Below are 17,676 nucleotides of genomic sequence, written 5' to 3'. Positions count from 1 at the left end.
GCTTCTCTGGAAGCTGGTCAGTGCAAGTCCATTTTTTAGCATTTCTTCAGACTGGTGGATCATGGAGTCCTGGCCAAAGCCATGTGATTACCCATTCTTTTTTTTTCCTGTCCCTCCCTGCAAGACTGGTGCTAGCTTGCCTGAAGGGATAGTTAAAAATACCCTCTTGAAAATATCTAATAAACAAACTAAAATTTTTTCAGTATATCAAGTTTCCTTGAAGTGTATTTGCAGTTGTTCTAGAGCTGTATTTGTCAGAAGAGGTGATTGCTGTGCCTCTGACTGCAAGAAAAAGTGATCTAATAAGATTTGGCCCACACTAGGGAAAAAGATGGAGAATATTTCTGGGGAAAGGTTGTAGAATGGAGCACATTTGTCTTTAAATCACAGGCTGTTTTACTGTGAGATATTATCATTATTTTGCCTGAAAACACATAAAGAATGTTGGAAAATCAGAAAATACTGCTTTTAAATATAAGGGTTGGAGGACAAAATGTGACTCATATAATGAAGATCAAAATCTGTCTAAACCTCTTTCTATGCTGCTATTCATGCTGATTTTAATAGGGCAAAGCAAAGGAACAGAATTGCCCAACTGGTTTAAGTTGCAATATTTACATCAGTGAGTCAAAATCGCACATAAAACATAGTTCTGGACTGTAAATATTGTAATCAGGAATATGGTAATGGTCCTTTATATAATTTAAGTAGGGCTCTTGCCCTGAAGGGTCCAGAAAAAAGCAGTAAACTACAAATTTAAATTGGTTGCCATGTGTATCAAGTTGAGGTGCCTGAAAACAGCATATCCATTTCCTCTAGCTCCTCAGTTTTCTTGACCTTTTAGTTCTTTCTTGGCATGTTCTGAATTGTTAAAAATAAAATCCTTATGAGGGCACTGGCAAGTGGTTAGCAGAGCTCCTTATGGCAACTCATTTCTACATTCAGCTATTAAAGTGATAAAAGTCAGGACTGAAATGGGAGAATATAATTGGGTGCTTTAGGAGAGGTTGTCCTAAAGTCACAGCAGCTGTGCAGTGACAGTCCTGGGGAGCCAGGTGAGCTGGGCTGTTTCACCCCAGGGCACAGAGCTGGGTGGGCAGCCCTCCCTGGCACATGAACAAAGGAGCCTTGCAGCCAGGGAGCTCTCCTCCTAAAACTGCATTACCCAAACCTTAGAAAACAGTCTGTGATTCATTCTGAGTGAGATTTGCTGCCTGGACCCTGGCTGGGAGTATGGCTGTCTTCCTCAAAGGGTACAATGCTGTTCAGCATGGAGGGAGTAGCAGAATCTGGATGCTTGAAGTAGTTAAAATAATTGTAGTCTTCTGAAAATTCCAACTAACATTCAGATTATTGAGTGGTTTTTAAATTTCTACTATATATTGAATGGGCACTAATGCAGAAGATTTTGTCTGCATTGTGTGTCTCATTTGACATATTTAAGGATTATTGCATTTAAAGACAGTATATATACTATTTCACATGCCTGTTGTCAACCTGTTAAACTTATTGAAGATGATTATGGAATGAAATCCACCTCTAGCTTTTGTGACATAATCTTCTTCAAATGAACTGAATGCCAATTTTGCCTTATTTCCTTCAGCCCTGCTGTATTTCTGTTCTGTGAAACATCACAATTAGCATTCTGAAAGTGTTGATTCTCTTATATATAATTTCCTATTTCAGTTTTTTCAAGGTGAATTCTCTCTACTAATTAAAAAAAAAAATCTGTCATCATTATGTATAAATTATTTTGCCCAAATACTAAAAAACCAAAATGGAAGATAAAGCCTAGCTACATTTTATGGCAGAATAGTAAATACGAATAGGGAATAAGAGGGATAAGGAAGGAAGCATAACCACTTAACTGTTTATTTCTGGGGTCTTTTGGGGGGCAGGGACTAAAGGTCATTTTTCCAGGAAGGTGCCAGTCGAATGAGTTCAGAACTTTTTCTCTAAATAATTGTTTTCCTGGATCTGGGCATTTTTTAAAAAAATACCAACATCATCCTTTAAATACCCATGTTTCCAGATAAACATAGCAATGGGGAGAAATATTCTATTCTAAAGGTCCATGAAAGGATACCAGGGAACAATTCTTGCACAGCTAACATTTTTTCATATTCAGGAAGTATGGTTGCTCAGTAAGCCAGACTTTATGTACTACACTGATATATTAAAATTATTCTGATGCCTTGCTCCCCATCTCATGAATTACTTCATGGATTTCCAGCTTGATCAGTGAGACAGTAATAATGATGAATGCATCTGTTTATTTGTAGAACAAATATCAACTGTTTTTTAATTAGGGACTTAATTGATGGGTGCCATCTCTATGTTCTACATGTTTACTAGACTCTTCCTTACTGTTTGTTATTACCAGACAAAGAAAAAGCTGGACCAGTGCAGAGTCCAGTACTGCTAGATGCTGATGTTGCTGTACACAATTAATGTGGCTGTGAATACAGTAAAATGGACTTTTTCTTAATAAAATTCTACTTGGGCCCTGTCAGGGAGGCTGTACATTTTCTTTAGTATGTAAATTTAAGCTCCCAATTTCTGATAGCTGCAGAAATACAAACTAAAATCAAAATCCCTGCATTTAATGACCTCAGTGAGTTTAATATAGTCAGAACCATATAGCCTTGCTTTCCACCAGCAAGAAATAATCAAATAACCAGCACAAGTGAATTACTGATTCCACAGCATATATGACAGCATGGCAGAAGCTTTGAGTGGCTCTATTACCAGTTCACTGGGTGGGAATTTCCTGGAATGAATATCTCCACAGGTAATGATTGTGGGAAGTGGTGATAGTCTTAGATGCACAGTGGAATAGGGTGGAAGAACAACATCTAAATAAGGAGGACAAATGGAGAGAAAAAGGGCATATAACAGTGCTGGAAGTGGATTTACTATTTTATTATTGTAGCAAGTATTGTCCATTACACTTTAATAGAATTTCATTCAGATTATCAACTGAATGGCTGTGATTTCACCAGTTTGGCAGCAGATTCTACCTGTGGAGCCTTTATAGCCTCTGTTCTACTCTCTTTAAAACTCAGTGCAGGTATAGGCTGCTTTAGCTTATTTTTCTAGCTATCAAAAATGCATTCAGAAGTGGAAAAATGTAGGATTCCCAATATTTCTTGATAATAGAAGTTTGCACATCAATGTTCATCTTTCATGGTGTTTATAAAATGCATGGAGCAAATTATGTCTGCAAATGCTTATAGGTCTCAAGGATGCAAATCTATACATTTTCTGTTTATCGATACATTTTACAATTTAAACCTGAGTGTTTTATTCTGATCAAATATAGAACTCTATGTATTTGGTAGTTTATTTAAGCCAAAGACACACATTGAATTAATTGACTTCATGATTTTTTCATTGATTGTTTTCCATCTGAGTGTAGATACCTTTTGTAAGAGCAGAGAAAGGGACAGTGGCACTTACAAAATCATAGAATCTTTAAAGTTGGAAAAGACCTCTGAGATAATGGAGTCCAACCATTAACCCAGCAGTGCCAAGTCCACTACTAAACCACCTCTCTAAGCACCACATTTGCACATTCTTTGAATACCTTGAGGAGCAGTTAGCTCTTCCACTTCCCAGGGCAACCTGTTCCAATGCTGGATGACACTTTCAGTGATGACATTTTTCCTAGTATCCAATCTAAACCTCCCCTAACTAAACTTCAAGGCACAACTTGAGGCTGTTTCCTCCTCTCTTGTTGCTTTTTACCTGGGATAAGAGACTGACTCCCATCTCACCAATCTCCTTTCATATCCTGTGTAGAACACAGAAGTGGAAAATGGGGAGAGGGAAGTCATGCACTGCAGCTTTCCTAGGCTGCAGAATAACTTCAGCCAATTTCCTGCCCCCAAAGCAGAAATCTGCTCTTCCCCTCAGTTTGGGCAGCTTGAATCAGTCCTGTGGTGCTGGTAACTGATCCTTCCTTCAGGGCATGGCTTGGCACATGCCACTGAAAAATGAGCTGGATTAAAGCTTGCTCAGGAAAAAAAATAGTAAAAACAGTAAAGCAGGAGAGAGTGGCTGGGGCAAATGGAAGGATTGCTTCAGCCTCCATTTCTCCACATGTGGGTATCACCCATTTAGAGGGAGTGTATATTTTTGATGGTATTGCATTTTGACTGTGCCATTTAGCAAAGTAACTCAGTAGTGAAGATTAAAGTTAGACAATATGTTAATATATTGATATATTTGCTTTGTGATCTTAACTCATTTGGCTATCTTATGGGTCAGCTTAGAACTGGATATTAATAGAAACCAGCTCTTATAATTGCTTGCTATTTTTTTTCCCAGAAAACAAATTTTTCCTTCTGCTTCTGCTCTCCTGAAACCCTGAAGTTCTGTAGTACTCCATATAGGTTTTGTGCAATCTGCTAAAATTAACTAAATTTAACTTTTAAAGCACTGTGGCCTCACCTGACATGTTGGGTACAACTGAGGCTTCAGATTGCCCAAATCCCAGTGACAGACTGGGTGGGTGACCTACCTTAGCATACAGGCTGCAACAGTCACTTGCAAGAGCAATGACAAAAACACATGCTAGAGGACAGTGGGGTCACTGGTTATATATAGGAAGAGTCACTCCAAAAATAGAGTAGCATTTGGAGGTGAATAACCTTAGACTATTTCAGGGCTATTGAAAGAGCTCTCTTTTTTTTTCTGCTTCTTTTTTTTAATCTCTTGGAGATGGGAGGGTATTGCTGAATAAGGAAGCTACAATCCCATTTACTTTCTAGCTGACAAATCATGAGTACTTGGAATCAATTTAAATGTCTTTCAGTGCAAATAGTTTATTGCACAGGCCCATTAATTAATTTGTTTTTCTGTTGCATAATTTTGTACAATGGTTGGTTGTAATATGACAACAAAACTGGATCATCAGAGATTTATTGTTCTGTAATATTTGGAAAATTAAGTGCCTAGTATATAGAACTATTAACTTAAAGCTATTTTTCCTACATGTGTGTAATGAAAAATAGTCTCTGAATAATTAATATCATTCCTATATTTGATTCATATCTCAAAGTAATTTTGAAGAATTTTGATTTATCTTGTCTAAAGTACCTCTTGTGTGTTTTCTGACTCCTTCCTGCTCAACATATGCTGTAGGGCATTTTGAAATGAAGGTGAGTGAAACTGATACAACCCATAAAAATAGATGAATGGTATTAAGCCATTTGATTTATCCATGTGATCATGAGCTGTGGTATTCCTTGAGCCTCCACATCTTTCTTTCACGTAAACATGCTACCCTGTGGCTGGATCCAGTAAACACTTCCCCAGAGCTTTTCACTGGCCATGGAGATGGTTGGTAGAGCTTTCAAGCAGACCTGCTTTCCCTGGACTCTGTACAGCTTCAGGAGCCTGTTAGAGCTTTTCCTTAGCACAGCCTCTGGGCTACTGGAGGGAGATAGTCCTCTCACCTGCAGCTCCTGGAAACCATGGTGCCTCCAGCTGCAGGTGTCCAGGAACCTGCACATCACTTCCAGCTTGATCATTCTCATTCTGCATTCTCCTGAGCAATTGCTGCAATGCAGAGCTGACAGTACAGTTCCTGAGACAAAGTGTGCAAAGTCTTATGTCTCCAGTTATTCAGGAAAAAAAATTACTAACCCCTTCAGTAGCCAGATGGAAATTTTGAAACTGTTTATTCCATGCTGTAGAACCCATGATGTCATTTAGCTTTCACTATGCTGAAAACAAAGCCAAAGGCTCCTCTACACGTTCCCCCTCTGCTTTATTGTGTTTGAGATGGAAGGGTAATTGTTCTTGGCAAGGGTGACTGGATTACAGCTGCCTTTGACTTCCAGGTTTTTTCAGTGCCATCATGGCGGCTAAATATGTGCAGAACACTGTGACACAGTGGGGAAAATGGGATTTCATTTCTTTGAAATTAGGAAAAAAATGTGATTCTTTCCCTTTGAAGACAATTGCCAGAAAACCAAATCGATTCTATTTTATTTTTAAGACTTGGAAGGTTTTGATTCTGTAATACCAATTGCTGAGAAGCTTAATCATCCAACTACAACCAGACCAAAAGCTACTGGCAGGCGACCACCCTCCCAGTCTCTCACATCTGTAAGTTAATTTTCCTTTTCTTTAAAAACTATTTTTAAAAATATTTTTTCTGAATTTTCCCCCCCTTCCTACTTGTGTTCCTTGATGTTTTTATACTTTTACCCAGCCATGCCTTCACACGTACAATGAGGCAGAGAGATGCAGATCGGGAAAATTACTGTCAAAGGCTGCCAGTGTTTTGAATACTGATGTTTAAAACATTCCCTTCCTTCTAAGGTTTATACCCCCTTATTTGGGTGTTGCCAAGTGTTCCTTGCCAGACATGACTGAGCCCAGAAAAATCCCTTATAAAAATCTTTGGAATAGACTAATTTGTGTGAAATATTGAGGATTTTGAAAATGTTTCCCAAAAGAAGCATTTCTCTTGGTTTCTTGCAGACATTTACCAGATTTTGAGGACAAATAGACCATTCAGTGTTCAACAGCCTTCCCTGAGCTATCATGTGTTTCTTCTCATTAAGGTCACAGTTGTAAATACAAGGGTGATTTAAATTTCACTCTCTAATGTCTATCTTTAGACAAGTTGGTCTCATAATACTTTGGAAACCACTGCTTAGCTTTTCAATGTCTTCTTCTCTGGGGTTTGGGGATTGTTTATTTCCATGCTTTTTGTGTTCTGGAATATCAGAATGAGAGCAACTACTGATGGTTACCTGGGTCCATGTTGCTGAAGAAAAACAAAGTGGAAGGAAGCAAAAAGGATTATTGCAAAACTAATAGAACTCAAAAAAGAGAATGCTTTCCAAAATGACTGCTGTCATAAGTAGAGAAATATATAAGAGCAATATAGAGGTTCTCCTTACCCTGTCACATCTATGAGAAAGGATCAAGGGGTGGAAAGAACCCTCGCTTTTTGTGCCTTTACCTTGGGCTGTGCCCAAGGCAGTGCCAGTAACGTGCCCTGGCAGTGGCTGGGGCCTCTGGGGAGCAGCAGGGTCACACCTGCTCTGAGCAGAGCCAGGGCAGGGCCACCCCGGTGACAGAGCTGGCATCGTGACAGAGCTGGCATCCCCAGGGCTCAGCCCTCAGCACATCCTCAGGGCTCAGCCCTCAGCACATCCCCAGGGCTCAGCACTCAGCACATCCCCAGGGCTCAGCCCTCAGCACATCCCCAGGGCTCAGCCCTCAGCCCTCAGCACATCCCCAGGGCTCAGCACTCAGCACATCCCCAGGGCTCAGCCCTCAGCACATCCCCAGGGCTCAGCCCTCAGCACTCAGCACATCCCCAGGGCTCAGCCCTCAGCACATCCTCAGGGCTCAGCCCTCAGCACATCCCCAGGGCTCAGCCCTCAGCCCTCAGCACATCCCCAGGGCACAGCCCTCAGCATCCTGCCTGGGACAGGAGCCCGCTTGCACCTTGTGATATCATGCAGTGCAAAGCTGTAAATTGATGCTGAATTCAGCTCATAAACATACCCTATTTCTTGAATGCTTTGAAAGCAGTCTAGCTTTGAAAATAAGATGCAAAAAAGGGGGAGTAGGGGGACAAAAGAGTCCTTATTTTAAGTATTGTTACTAGGAAAATGATAGCTAAAAAAGTTCTTGTACAATGAAAATATCTGTGATTTTTTTTTCTTTTTTTATGGTGTTTGTCTATATAGTCATCCCTTTCAAGCCCTGATTTCTTTGACTCACCAAGTCCTGAAGATGAGAAGGAAGACCATGTTTCCATTACTCACAAAACTCTTGAAGTGTCAAGGAAATCAAGAACTGTTACAATATCACAAGTAAGTTAATTGGAATGCCTCTGCTTAACCTTATCACATGCATCTTCTTTTTTTAAAGCAGTACTGAAATATTTAAAATTTAATTCATCAGTCACCTGGTAACTGCCCACTTAAAGAAGCTTAAAATGATAAAGGTTACTAAAGATTGTTCTGTGCTTGAAAGGCAGGTATAAAGTGAATTGCACAGTTAAATGTGTCAAATAACCATACTGTGAAAAAAGTACTTCTTATGTAAATGCATTTTACAGAATCACAGAAGCTGGGAAATAAATTGTAGAAACAAATACCCTGTCTTTTTGTAACTTGAAATTGAGTTTACATTAGAAGAGTCTGTGAGCAGAGAAAATATTTAAATTTGAATTTAAATTTGCCAATATAATAAGTTTTTATACTGGTATAATTGTATTCATTTTATAGGCTTGTGCCATTTTTACTGTATATTGGTAGACTCCTATAGCACAATCAATATTACAAAAGGAGTGTGTAGGTCAGGCTTTAAAGGTTGGAACTCTTTTTTAATACATAAGAATAACTTTAATAATAAAAATACTGCATTCTAATAGTTTAACAAGTATTTGAAAGATGAAGTCATGCACTTCTGTGATCAAGTTATAAGGACAATGTTTTGCTATGCAGCTCCCTCTTCTGGGAGCACTTGCACCAAGGAATACTGCAGGGCCAACATTTCTGAGTTATATGACAGCACTGTAGATGTTGTTCCTGTAAAATGAGATGGCTGCTGTTAGAAAACAGCTACTTGAGGCTTTAATGTTGATAGCCAGTTAAGCTCTGGAATAAGATGCTCAGATCAATGACTCCAGTTGTGCCTTGCTTGCCTGCTCCAGATTTGAACTCAGCCTGAAATTTATTTTCACTCCAAAGGAAACTTGCACCTACTGATACATGGGGTTATTATCCATGAAAGATCTGTTTAATGTTACATATTTGTCACACCCCACTCTGCTCTGGTGAGACCCCATCTGGAGTTCTACATCCAGCTCTGGGGTCTCCAGCACAGGAAGGACATGGACCTGTTGGAGCAAGTCCAGAGGGGGCCACTGAGATGATCAGAGGGATGGAACACCTCTCCTATGAGGAAAGGCTGAGAGAACTGGGTTTGTTCAGCTTGGAAAAGGGAAGGTTTTGAGGTGACCTTATTGTGGCCTTTCAGTACCTGAAGTTAACTGGCAAGAAAGATGGAGAGGGACTATTTATGAGAGCATGGAGTGATAGGAGAGGATGATGGAATGGTTTCAAACTGAAAGACAGTAGGTTTAGATTAGATATTAGGCAAAAAAATTCTTTACTATGAGGGTGACAAGGCACTGGAATGGGTGCCAAAACAGAAAAGTTGTGTATGTCCCATCCTTGGAAATGTTTAAGACCAGGCTGGATGGGATGTGGAGCACCTGGTCTAGTGAAAGGTGCCCATTTCCTTGGCAGAGGGATTTGAACTGGGTGATCTTTAAGGTCCCTTCCAACCCAGATACACAACCTAATTGATAAAATGTTAAAAGAATACTATTCAGGTCATTGAGTCAAGTTTTCAGGGCACAAGAGTGATTCAGCTTTCTTGTGATTATAATACCATTTTTGTTTATATTTATGGTCAGACTTGGTTTTTGTACAGAATGCTTCTTGAATCCAGTGTTTTCCCAGACCAGGTTCTGTCTCAATCATAGTTGTATGACCTAACATTACAACAGTATAGTAGGGAAGACTGTTTTTTGCACAGCTTGGTGGATCCTGCTCTTCTCTCCTCATCATAATTTCTCCTGATTTTCATTTCATCACTAACTTTTCTCTCTTTGTTCAGCTGATGCCACCCTGCCAATCTCCAAGTCCTCGCTTACAGTGTCTTCTTCCATTTCCATAGCATTTATTCTGAGTATTTTGCCCTATTTACCATTCAACTTCAATATCTCTTTTTCAAAGAGAGTTGGAAGGTTGCCTAGAGCTTTTTCTTACTCTTGTCCAAATTAGATTTTCAAATATGCCTGGTAGCTGTCATGTAATGCACACACAGCACTGCCAAATAACAGTGCAAAGATTCCCTTCACTTGCCATTGTGACACCTGTGCCTGTGCACTGCTCTCTGTATGCAGTGAAGTAGATGGTCATGTATGGTTGGTAAACTGCAGATTTTTAAATTGTCTAGTAAGTATAAAATTTTATATTGCATTATATACATATATTACTTTATGTAGCATATATGAGTAGAGGCTTGTCTAATAAGTAGAGGACTGGATCACAGTTAAGAAGCATGGATTCCTTTTTAGCTAATCACATTATTCCAGGGATATAGGTTAATGGTGTGTTTTTCTGTCAAGTTCCTGGAGGAATAAACAGCTATTGGTAGTTATGGGGATTCATGGAAGCTTTGATTAACAGAGTACAGTATACTACATTTATTTATTATTAATAAAATGTTGAAGCAATGGGGATTTTTTTCTATATATGTCATACCAACAAGTGAATCTAATAAATATTTTTTTATATTTGTAATGCTAGAGAGGACATGTAATGCATTTTTTAATTTTTGAAAAAACTTGGAAGATTCCTTCAATAGTTGGTGGGAAATTATGAATTTAATTTACAAAAAATATAACTTCGATTCTTGGCCACGTGGTTTTGTGCACTGTGGGAGACATCCATGGATGGAGATATGTTCTCACAAACATCTGAGAGAAACACTGAGCATCTGTCCCTGGTTTAATTCACTGCTAGGTCTGGCATCTTGGAAATGCTGTTGCTGAACTTTTGCATCACAACCAGACCCCCTCTGAAGCACACATACAAAGATGATGACTAATCACTATATTTATCATGCTTTTGCCAAGGCTGTCCATGTTTGACTGATGGAATTTCAGCATTACTGAAGAGCGGCTAAATACTTAGCATTGGTTAGAGGTTTGATTTTCATAAAGCTTTCTGCAGACATTAAATGTTTTTTTTTTTGTTGCAGGTGTCTGATAACAAAACTTCCTTGCCTCCAAAACCAGGAGGTCTGGCTAGTGGCAGTAATGTACAACCATCACTATCCCCTTCACCAACACCTGGATTTCACTCAATTGCTATGGGAACAACAGGCCACAGGTCAAATTCCCCATCCCTGTTTGGTACTGAAGGAAAGCCAAAGACTGAGCATTTGAGCCAAGGTCAGACTGCCCTGGAAGAGCTGAGAACACAAATTAGGGAGCTGAGAACCATCATTGAAACCATGAAAGACCAGCAAAAGTAAGTGCTGCAAATCACAGCTGTAGGTGGGATGGATCTGTTCTTGCATAGTGGTGGCAGCTTCTGATTGAGTTTGCCTTCATGGATGTTACAGCACAGCTGGCATATGTGTTTGTGAGTTATTTTCATGTGACAGAACATATTCAGGGGTGAGAAACTCCACAAAAAAAAACCTGCACTATCCACCAGCTTTTTTTTCCTGTGTTATGACCAAGTAGATGTTTACGGGGTGTTAAGAAAGTTAACTAGCAAGCTATAAGCAGTGAATTTTGGTTTATTTGTCAATAACTACCTGGGAACTCATGTGCATTGATCATAATAAAAGGAGTGCATTTGTTATAGTTATAGTACAAATTGCTACAAGCTCCTAAAGTTATTAAATTGATTTGTTAGCACATTTTCCCAGGAAGCTCATGTTACTTGAATTGTGACTAGGTCCTCGGAAGGGCTTTGTGTTTATGGCCTTGAATCTTACTATTTTAGTTTTGGGCACCTTTGTTTTTCTTTAAGTTGCTCATTTCTTAGGAGAAAGCGGGGCTGGCATGTAACTTTTGATGTTCCTGAGACTATTGAATGCTTTGGAAGCTAAACCTTCCCTTACATTGTCAGTTGTGTGTAGCCCAGGCAGGAAAAGGAAAAGGGCAAGCAGCGTGCAGAGCGTGTGGCGGAACAGAGGTGTGCGGAGTTTGGGAGAAGATGCGGGAGGGCTTGGTTCAAGCTGGATGTAGCCAGCAAGCCCCACGGCCTCACCTCTCAGGCTGACCCTGCTCCTCTGGTCTCCCCGGCCCTTCTTGCAAGGGCAGCTTCCACCTACTGGTATCTGTCCTAAGGTGAGATCACTCAGTGGGAACATGAGAACGTGTCTGCTCCTCATAGCTATGTTCCCTTTCCCAACAAAGAAGAATGGCAGAAATCCATATTTGGGATCATTAAGTCTTATAAATGAAGTTGGAGGTTACATTGTATTGCTGGCATAAACAGATTTTAAGTGACTTAAGTATGTGATAGGATGGGCAGCATTTGTGTTACCAGTTCCTATAACCCACCACCAGTCAATACATCTAGAGTTTGTATGGAAGAAGGCAGCTGGGTGCTGATGTGGTGTTGGTACAGCTAGGCCAGAGCAAAGCCTGTGGATGCAGGGCTCTAAGGAGGCATTAGGCATGTGGGATGGGCGGGGTACTGTCCCATAGGGAGTTTGACTTCTCTCTACCATAGCCTAGAGTGTACAAGAGTGCATTGACTTCAATTGTTCAGAGGAAAAAACCAAACTAGTGAAGTGGGGTAAATATGTCTCCAAGAGATAATCTTTTGTGTTTTACTAGTGTGGTCATTTCCATCCCAAGTTTCTTTTGCATTCTTTTAACAGAAAAGAGATTAAACAGTTGCTCTCTGAGTTGGATGAAGAAAAGAAGATCCGTCTACGACTGCAGGTACTTGAATTATTTTTAATGTTGGGGATGTGTTGTCAGATTTGATTTAGCCCCCTGTTTTTAGGGGTTTGGGGAGTGATTTAAACAATGACCTTAACAGCATGCTTTAATTTGGTCAGGCGGATGGACTGAAGGGTCATTATATGCCCCTTCCAACCAAAATGATTCCGTTCTAATCTATGCTGTGCTACACTCTTCTATTCCATGTACTTGAAGTGGTTTAGTATCAATTATATTTTATATTTTTATTATATAAGGCAACTGTACTTCAAACTAGGGATAGAAAATTGAAGTGTAATTTTACTGGACTGTTCCCTCTCTGTAAAGCACTTGGGAACATGGCAAGGGGTTGCAGAACTGGGGATCCTCAATGTCTATGCTCCATGTCTGCTTAAAGGACTTTATGTGTCCAACCACATAGCAACATGGCTTCTAATAATGCACAATTCTTGTTCAGCTTAAACTGAAATTTATTCAGATAAAACCCAGGGGATATTTTCAATACCCACTGTTGATGGGTATTTAGTCTATCAGGCCAGTCTATTCAGAGTTATCCAGAGATAACTTTACATCTTTATGTCCTGCACTAATGAGTTTAAAATTATGATCTTATAGCTGAATGCTTTTCCTCCAGTTTGAATGTTGCTTATTCTGGTAAATGTCTAGATGCTAGATAAGATGGCACTATTAGATTTACATGTAGATAAGAGTTAACAAAAAAGGTAACATTAGTTTCAGAGTGCTCTGACAGACATGCAGTCGCACAGTTATCAGGCCATGTATTAAAGACTGCCTTGATGATGGTGCAGTTGAACACAGGCTGAAACTGGTGGGTTTGAATAAATCCAGGACCCTGCCTTAGGGTTTCCAGTGTCTGTCATAGGGACCAAGTGTACACCTGGGGCTGCTGATGGTTTCAGCCACATCCTTTTAAGCATGGCTGTACATCCTTCAGAGCCTTTAAGATGCCTGGGCACAGGCTTGATGGTTGTAGAAGGCAACCACCATGCTGGCTGTAAGTGCAGCTGCTGGTGCATGCACATTCTGCAGTAATGCCAGGCAGTGAGCTGTGTGGCTTGTAAAAGTTGTAATTTAAAGAGATTGAAAGATCTTGCAGAACATTAAATGACTGTACTTGTCGTGATTGAGGGAGGAGGGTGTGAATAGTCATCTTATACAGTTGAGAAGCACCTCTATTTGTGAAATCTGTGGAAATAAGAGTGGTGTAAAACCTGTAGCTGACACCTGTGGACAAGAGGGAACACGCTTTTCAAGTGACACCAACTGTGTCTCAGTTTGCTAAAGCATCTATTTTAATAAAATACTTTTTCCTCTGTTTTTAGATGGAAGTTAATGACATAAAGAAAGCTCTTCAATCAAAGTGAATACTTGATAGGTGGAATGTTGCATTATTCTTCATGACTGAGACTCAAATTTATGCCCCAGCCAAAATAACTTTGTGCCAAATGATTTAAGAATTGCCTCAACATCCCTTTATTTGAAGGATTAGCACAACAGTTTTTGATAGCACAACAAAAATACCAACAAGAACAAATTTCTACCCAAAGCCGTGCTGTGTGGCACTAGTTGTGACTGAATTGATCTTCTTGTGCTAAAGGCTCTCTACTTCAAGATCCTAGGTGAAATGAAAACTCAGGCAGTTTAGTCCATAGTGGTACTATTTTGATGATATTTTTCCATAAATAAAGTGTATTTCAGATTATCTGTTTACAAGCTTTATGATTTTGACTTTTGGTTTTTAATTGTCTTTTGTCACAGATTTTAAGATGTTTGTACTTCATATAGCCAGGAATGAATGTTAATGTTGGGGCTGAAGGGATTATTTTTGCTTCGAGATTGAACAGCCTACTTTTCGTTATGGTTTTAAGTTCTGTTAAATATGCAATTTTTTGTCCCCAGATCCCCTACAACTTAAACTTACATTGTGTACAGTAATGTATTTACAAGAAGGAAACAAACCAACAGAAGTCTGGTCTTTGCAATGATTTGTGCCTTTCTTTGCCACACACTGACTGGAGCCGGTTGAGGCCAGGTCTCCCTATGTAGCCACCACAGCAACTCCTGTCCCCGGTGTCCTGCTGTCCCCGGTGTCTGGCAGAGGTCACCTTCCCAGTGCTGGCCAGGAGAGCACGTTGGTGCCAGCTGGCAGGACAAAAGGGCACAGCTGAGAGCAGCTTTGTCTTGAGCAGCTGTGGCTTTTTAGCTTCCCTGGTTTGGATAGGCCTCTCCCTCAACCTGAATGTTCATCTCCGCTTGATTTTCATTAGATGATTTAAACACCCACCTCTGTCCCCAATTTTGCACAGAGTGAACAGAATATGCATTATTAAAGCAAAAATAAATAAAAGTAATCTATAAAACATGAATAAAAAGTTGTATTATTTCATGCACAAGGTTCTCTGCCGTGTGACAGTGTTTCATTTGCTGTTAATGTGGTATTGTTTGCTATATAATATTGTATACTTACAGACTGATACACTTCATAGTCCTCCTTTTGCAGCAGGACTGTCTTCTCAACATTTTGTTGAACCAGATGCTTACTTCAGTTTCTCTGTTTGCTTTCATTCTTTCAAAATTTCACATTTTCATGGTTGTGGTTTCATATGTTCTTAACTAACCACAGAGTATCTCATATCTTGTCAGCAATCTCTGTTAAGTTTAACAAGTGTTTAAATAATAGATATTTTTGCATAGCATGGAGTGAGTGGGTAAGTGATGCTGGTGATGGTGATACTTCCAAGTAACAAAACCCCACACACAAAGGATCTACTTGTCATCCCATCAAATGCTAGAGCGGGCTCCAGCAGCACATCCTGTATCAACATGAACCCCCCTGCCTGCTAGGAGCTGCGTGAGATGCAGTATGAAGTTGGCTGGTCACATTCACATATGGTTGGCAGAGTTCCCATAATTTACATGCACAAATATATAAAATACACACTCCACCATACCCAAATCTGGCTTTACAGGTCTCAGCTGGCAGTACAGAACCATACTGTTGGGATGATTTTTTCTTTCAGAGCATCTGCTTTTATTGTAACAGTAGTGTCTGAGATTTAAAGATAGGGTAGTGAAACTTGAGAATTTCTTTTTAAAGTCACAATACATTGCTCAATGTACTCAAACAGAAACACTAATAAAATATTTTATCACTGAAATGCTCCGATGTAACATTTCTAAATATCTACATTAAAATATTTTTGTACAAAGAATGAGAGTCCTGCCATAGCTTTCCAGCAATAAGGATTTCTACATTATTTCCATGATTTTTGTAAAGTTAGTACCAGAGTTAGAAGAACAGAAGGAAATGAAGGGATAAGAAACAAGAATTCTGTTTGGGTTTGTAGTTATACATTTGCCATATTTATCCAGAAATTAACTGCACTGGATTCCTAATTCCCTGGAAAGAGATAAACTACTGTATCTGTGATAAATAAAGTATTGATTCCTGAGCTGTGCCTCAGAAATATACATATATATATACACATATAAGTGTCCCATCTCTTGAAAATGAAAGTCTGAATTTGGAACTAGATTCCAAAAGAAAAAAACATTTTTTTCCCTCCTGTTGACATGATAACTTGTCATTTTACAAATCTAAGTTCGAAGTCCAAAAAACCATGCTTTGTAGAAGATGGTTAAATAAGTATTTGTGAAAATGCTTTGCTTTGCAAGTTGGTTTTATCTGGGGGAGGATGCTGTAGAAATACAAGTTCTTCTTGCTGCATTTCATTATAATAATACAAAGTATTACACATAAGATATGGATTTTCCCTTTTTAAAGAATATCAAATATGCATTAAACATGTGGATATAAACTGCTGCTTTTAAAAGTGTTCGGTTTTATATTTAAAGAAAATCAGAAAACACTGGTGAGGTACAAAGTGATTTTGCTGTGAGAATAATTGAATCTTGTTGTTTGGAGAGTTGTGTAAAATGACTTTTAACATGCACATACCATTCCTGTAGCAGACTTCTGTTTATGTGTAGAAGTCAGGCTCATACTTTTGGATGATAATATCCAAATTCTTGATTTGGTAAATTTTTAGTTATTAAGAAAACAGTTTTATGTTCTCTTTTTGTTCTTACAATTCTAAAAGAATCAAGTATTTCTTAATGTGAGATCATAGCACTTAGAACTTTAACAAGTTCTACATGGAAGTAAGATGGCAAATACTTGAAAGTGTATTTTAAATTTCATCTTCTGTGGTTTCCTCATTAATTAATTTGTGAATGAGTGGAAGGTTCAGATGAATTTTTTGTTATGCAAACAGGTCAAGGAACTCTATGATGTAATTTTTATGGGTTAATTTGTGTATGAAATGTCCATGACCACCACACTCTGTGACAGTGAGGACTGAAATTTGCACGCATGAAACAAGGTGAGACAGTGCTGTAAAACACCCTCAGAAGTTCATGCTCTGCTGAGAATAGAGAATCCTTTCCCTCCTCTTGCTGTGGAGCTGTCTGGGGTGTGAGCAGCCCCCTGTCCCCCGCTCCCCTCTCCAGGCTGTCCGGCTGCAGGGCGGCTGCTTCCCTGCGCATCCCGTGCATGGAGCCTGCGGCACTGACAGCCCTGGGGCTTTGCTGCTGCAGGGCTGGCATGGCCAAAGGGGTCTGGTGCTCCTGTGCTTTCCTTGGCCATGCCACAGCACATCTGTGCTGACACTTTTATCCTCTGTCGGGGGTGTTTATGCTCCAGGGGCCTGCCTTGGGAGCAGGGGACTGTGGTTGGAGGTTCTGCAGTTCATGGGTCCCATAAATAGCAAGCACCACAAGCCAAGGAGAGAATATGGCTGGGTGGGGTGATGGGCAGTGCTCCTGCTTGCAGGAATGATCAGCAGTCTCTGCAGGGCCTGGAAGAGGTGAGGACTCCAATGTCTGTGTCTCCTCTGAATAAGGACCCTGGGGCTCAAAACTGGACAGAAGTGCATTGATGAGCAAAGTGTGAAGGCTGGTGAGAAAGATCATACCTTTCACACAGTAGAGAATTTTTGTTCGAAAGCAGGCAGGATTTTTGTTTAAAGTAGGAACAGCTACTTTACAATTTGGCACTGAGAAGGCTTTTCAATGGTGTGAGGGTGGCAGTGCTGCTGGACACCAGCAATTCCCATAGGCTTTGGCAAGGACAGGGTCCTCCAAGC

General features: G+C 39.8%; 1 protein-coding gene across 3 annotated transcripts in view; it reads left to right on the top strand.

Annotated features, from left to right (window-relative positions):
- Nucleotides 1–15,575, top strand: part of SH3KBP1 (SH3 domain containing kinase binding protein 1) — a 211,984-nt gene extending 196,409 nt beyond the window's left edge. For 2 of the 3 annotated variants that reach the window (XM_054271714.1, XM_054271715.1), the window contains exons 14-18: nt 6,005–6,114; nt 7,716–7,841; nt 10,807–11,078; nt 12,448–12,511; nt 13,855–15,575. In XM_054271714.1, coding sequence (XP_054127689.1) covers nt 6,005–6,114; nt 7,716–7,841; nt 10,807–11,078; nt 12,448–12,511; nt 13,855–13,896 — 614 coding nt within the window. In that variant the 3' untranslated portion in view covers nt 13,897–15,575. The remainder of the gene's footprint in view (nt 1–6,004; nt 6,115–7,715; nt 7,842–10,806; nt 11,079–12,447; nt 12,512–13,854) is intronic. The other variant, XM_054271713.1, reaches the window with a different exon arrangement.
- The last annotated feature ends 2,101 nt before the right edge of the window (nt 15,576–17,676 follow it).

Source organism: Melozone crissalis, unplaced genomic scaffold (assembly GCF_028551555.1).
Source record: "Melozone crissalis strain CALT ecotype California unplaced genomic scaffold, PUWL_Pcris_2 ptg000013l_1, whole genome shotgun sequence".
Taxonomy (NCBI): Eukaryota; Metazoa; Chordata; class Aves; order Passeriformes; family Passerellidae; genus Melozone; species Melozone crissalis.
The sequence above is the reverse complement of the archived record's forward strand: the minus strand, read 5'-3'. Positions and strand labels throughout refer to the sequence as shown.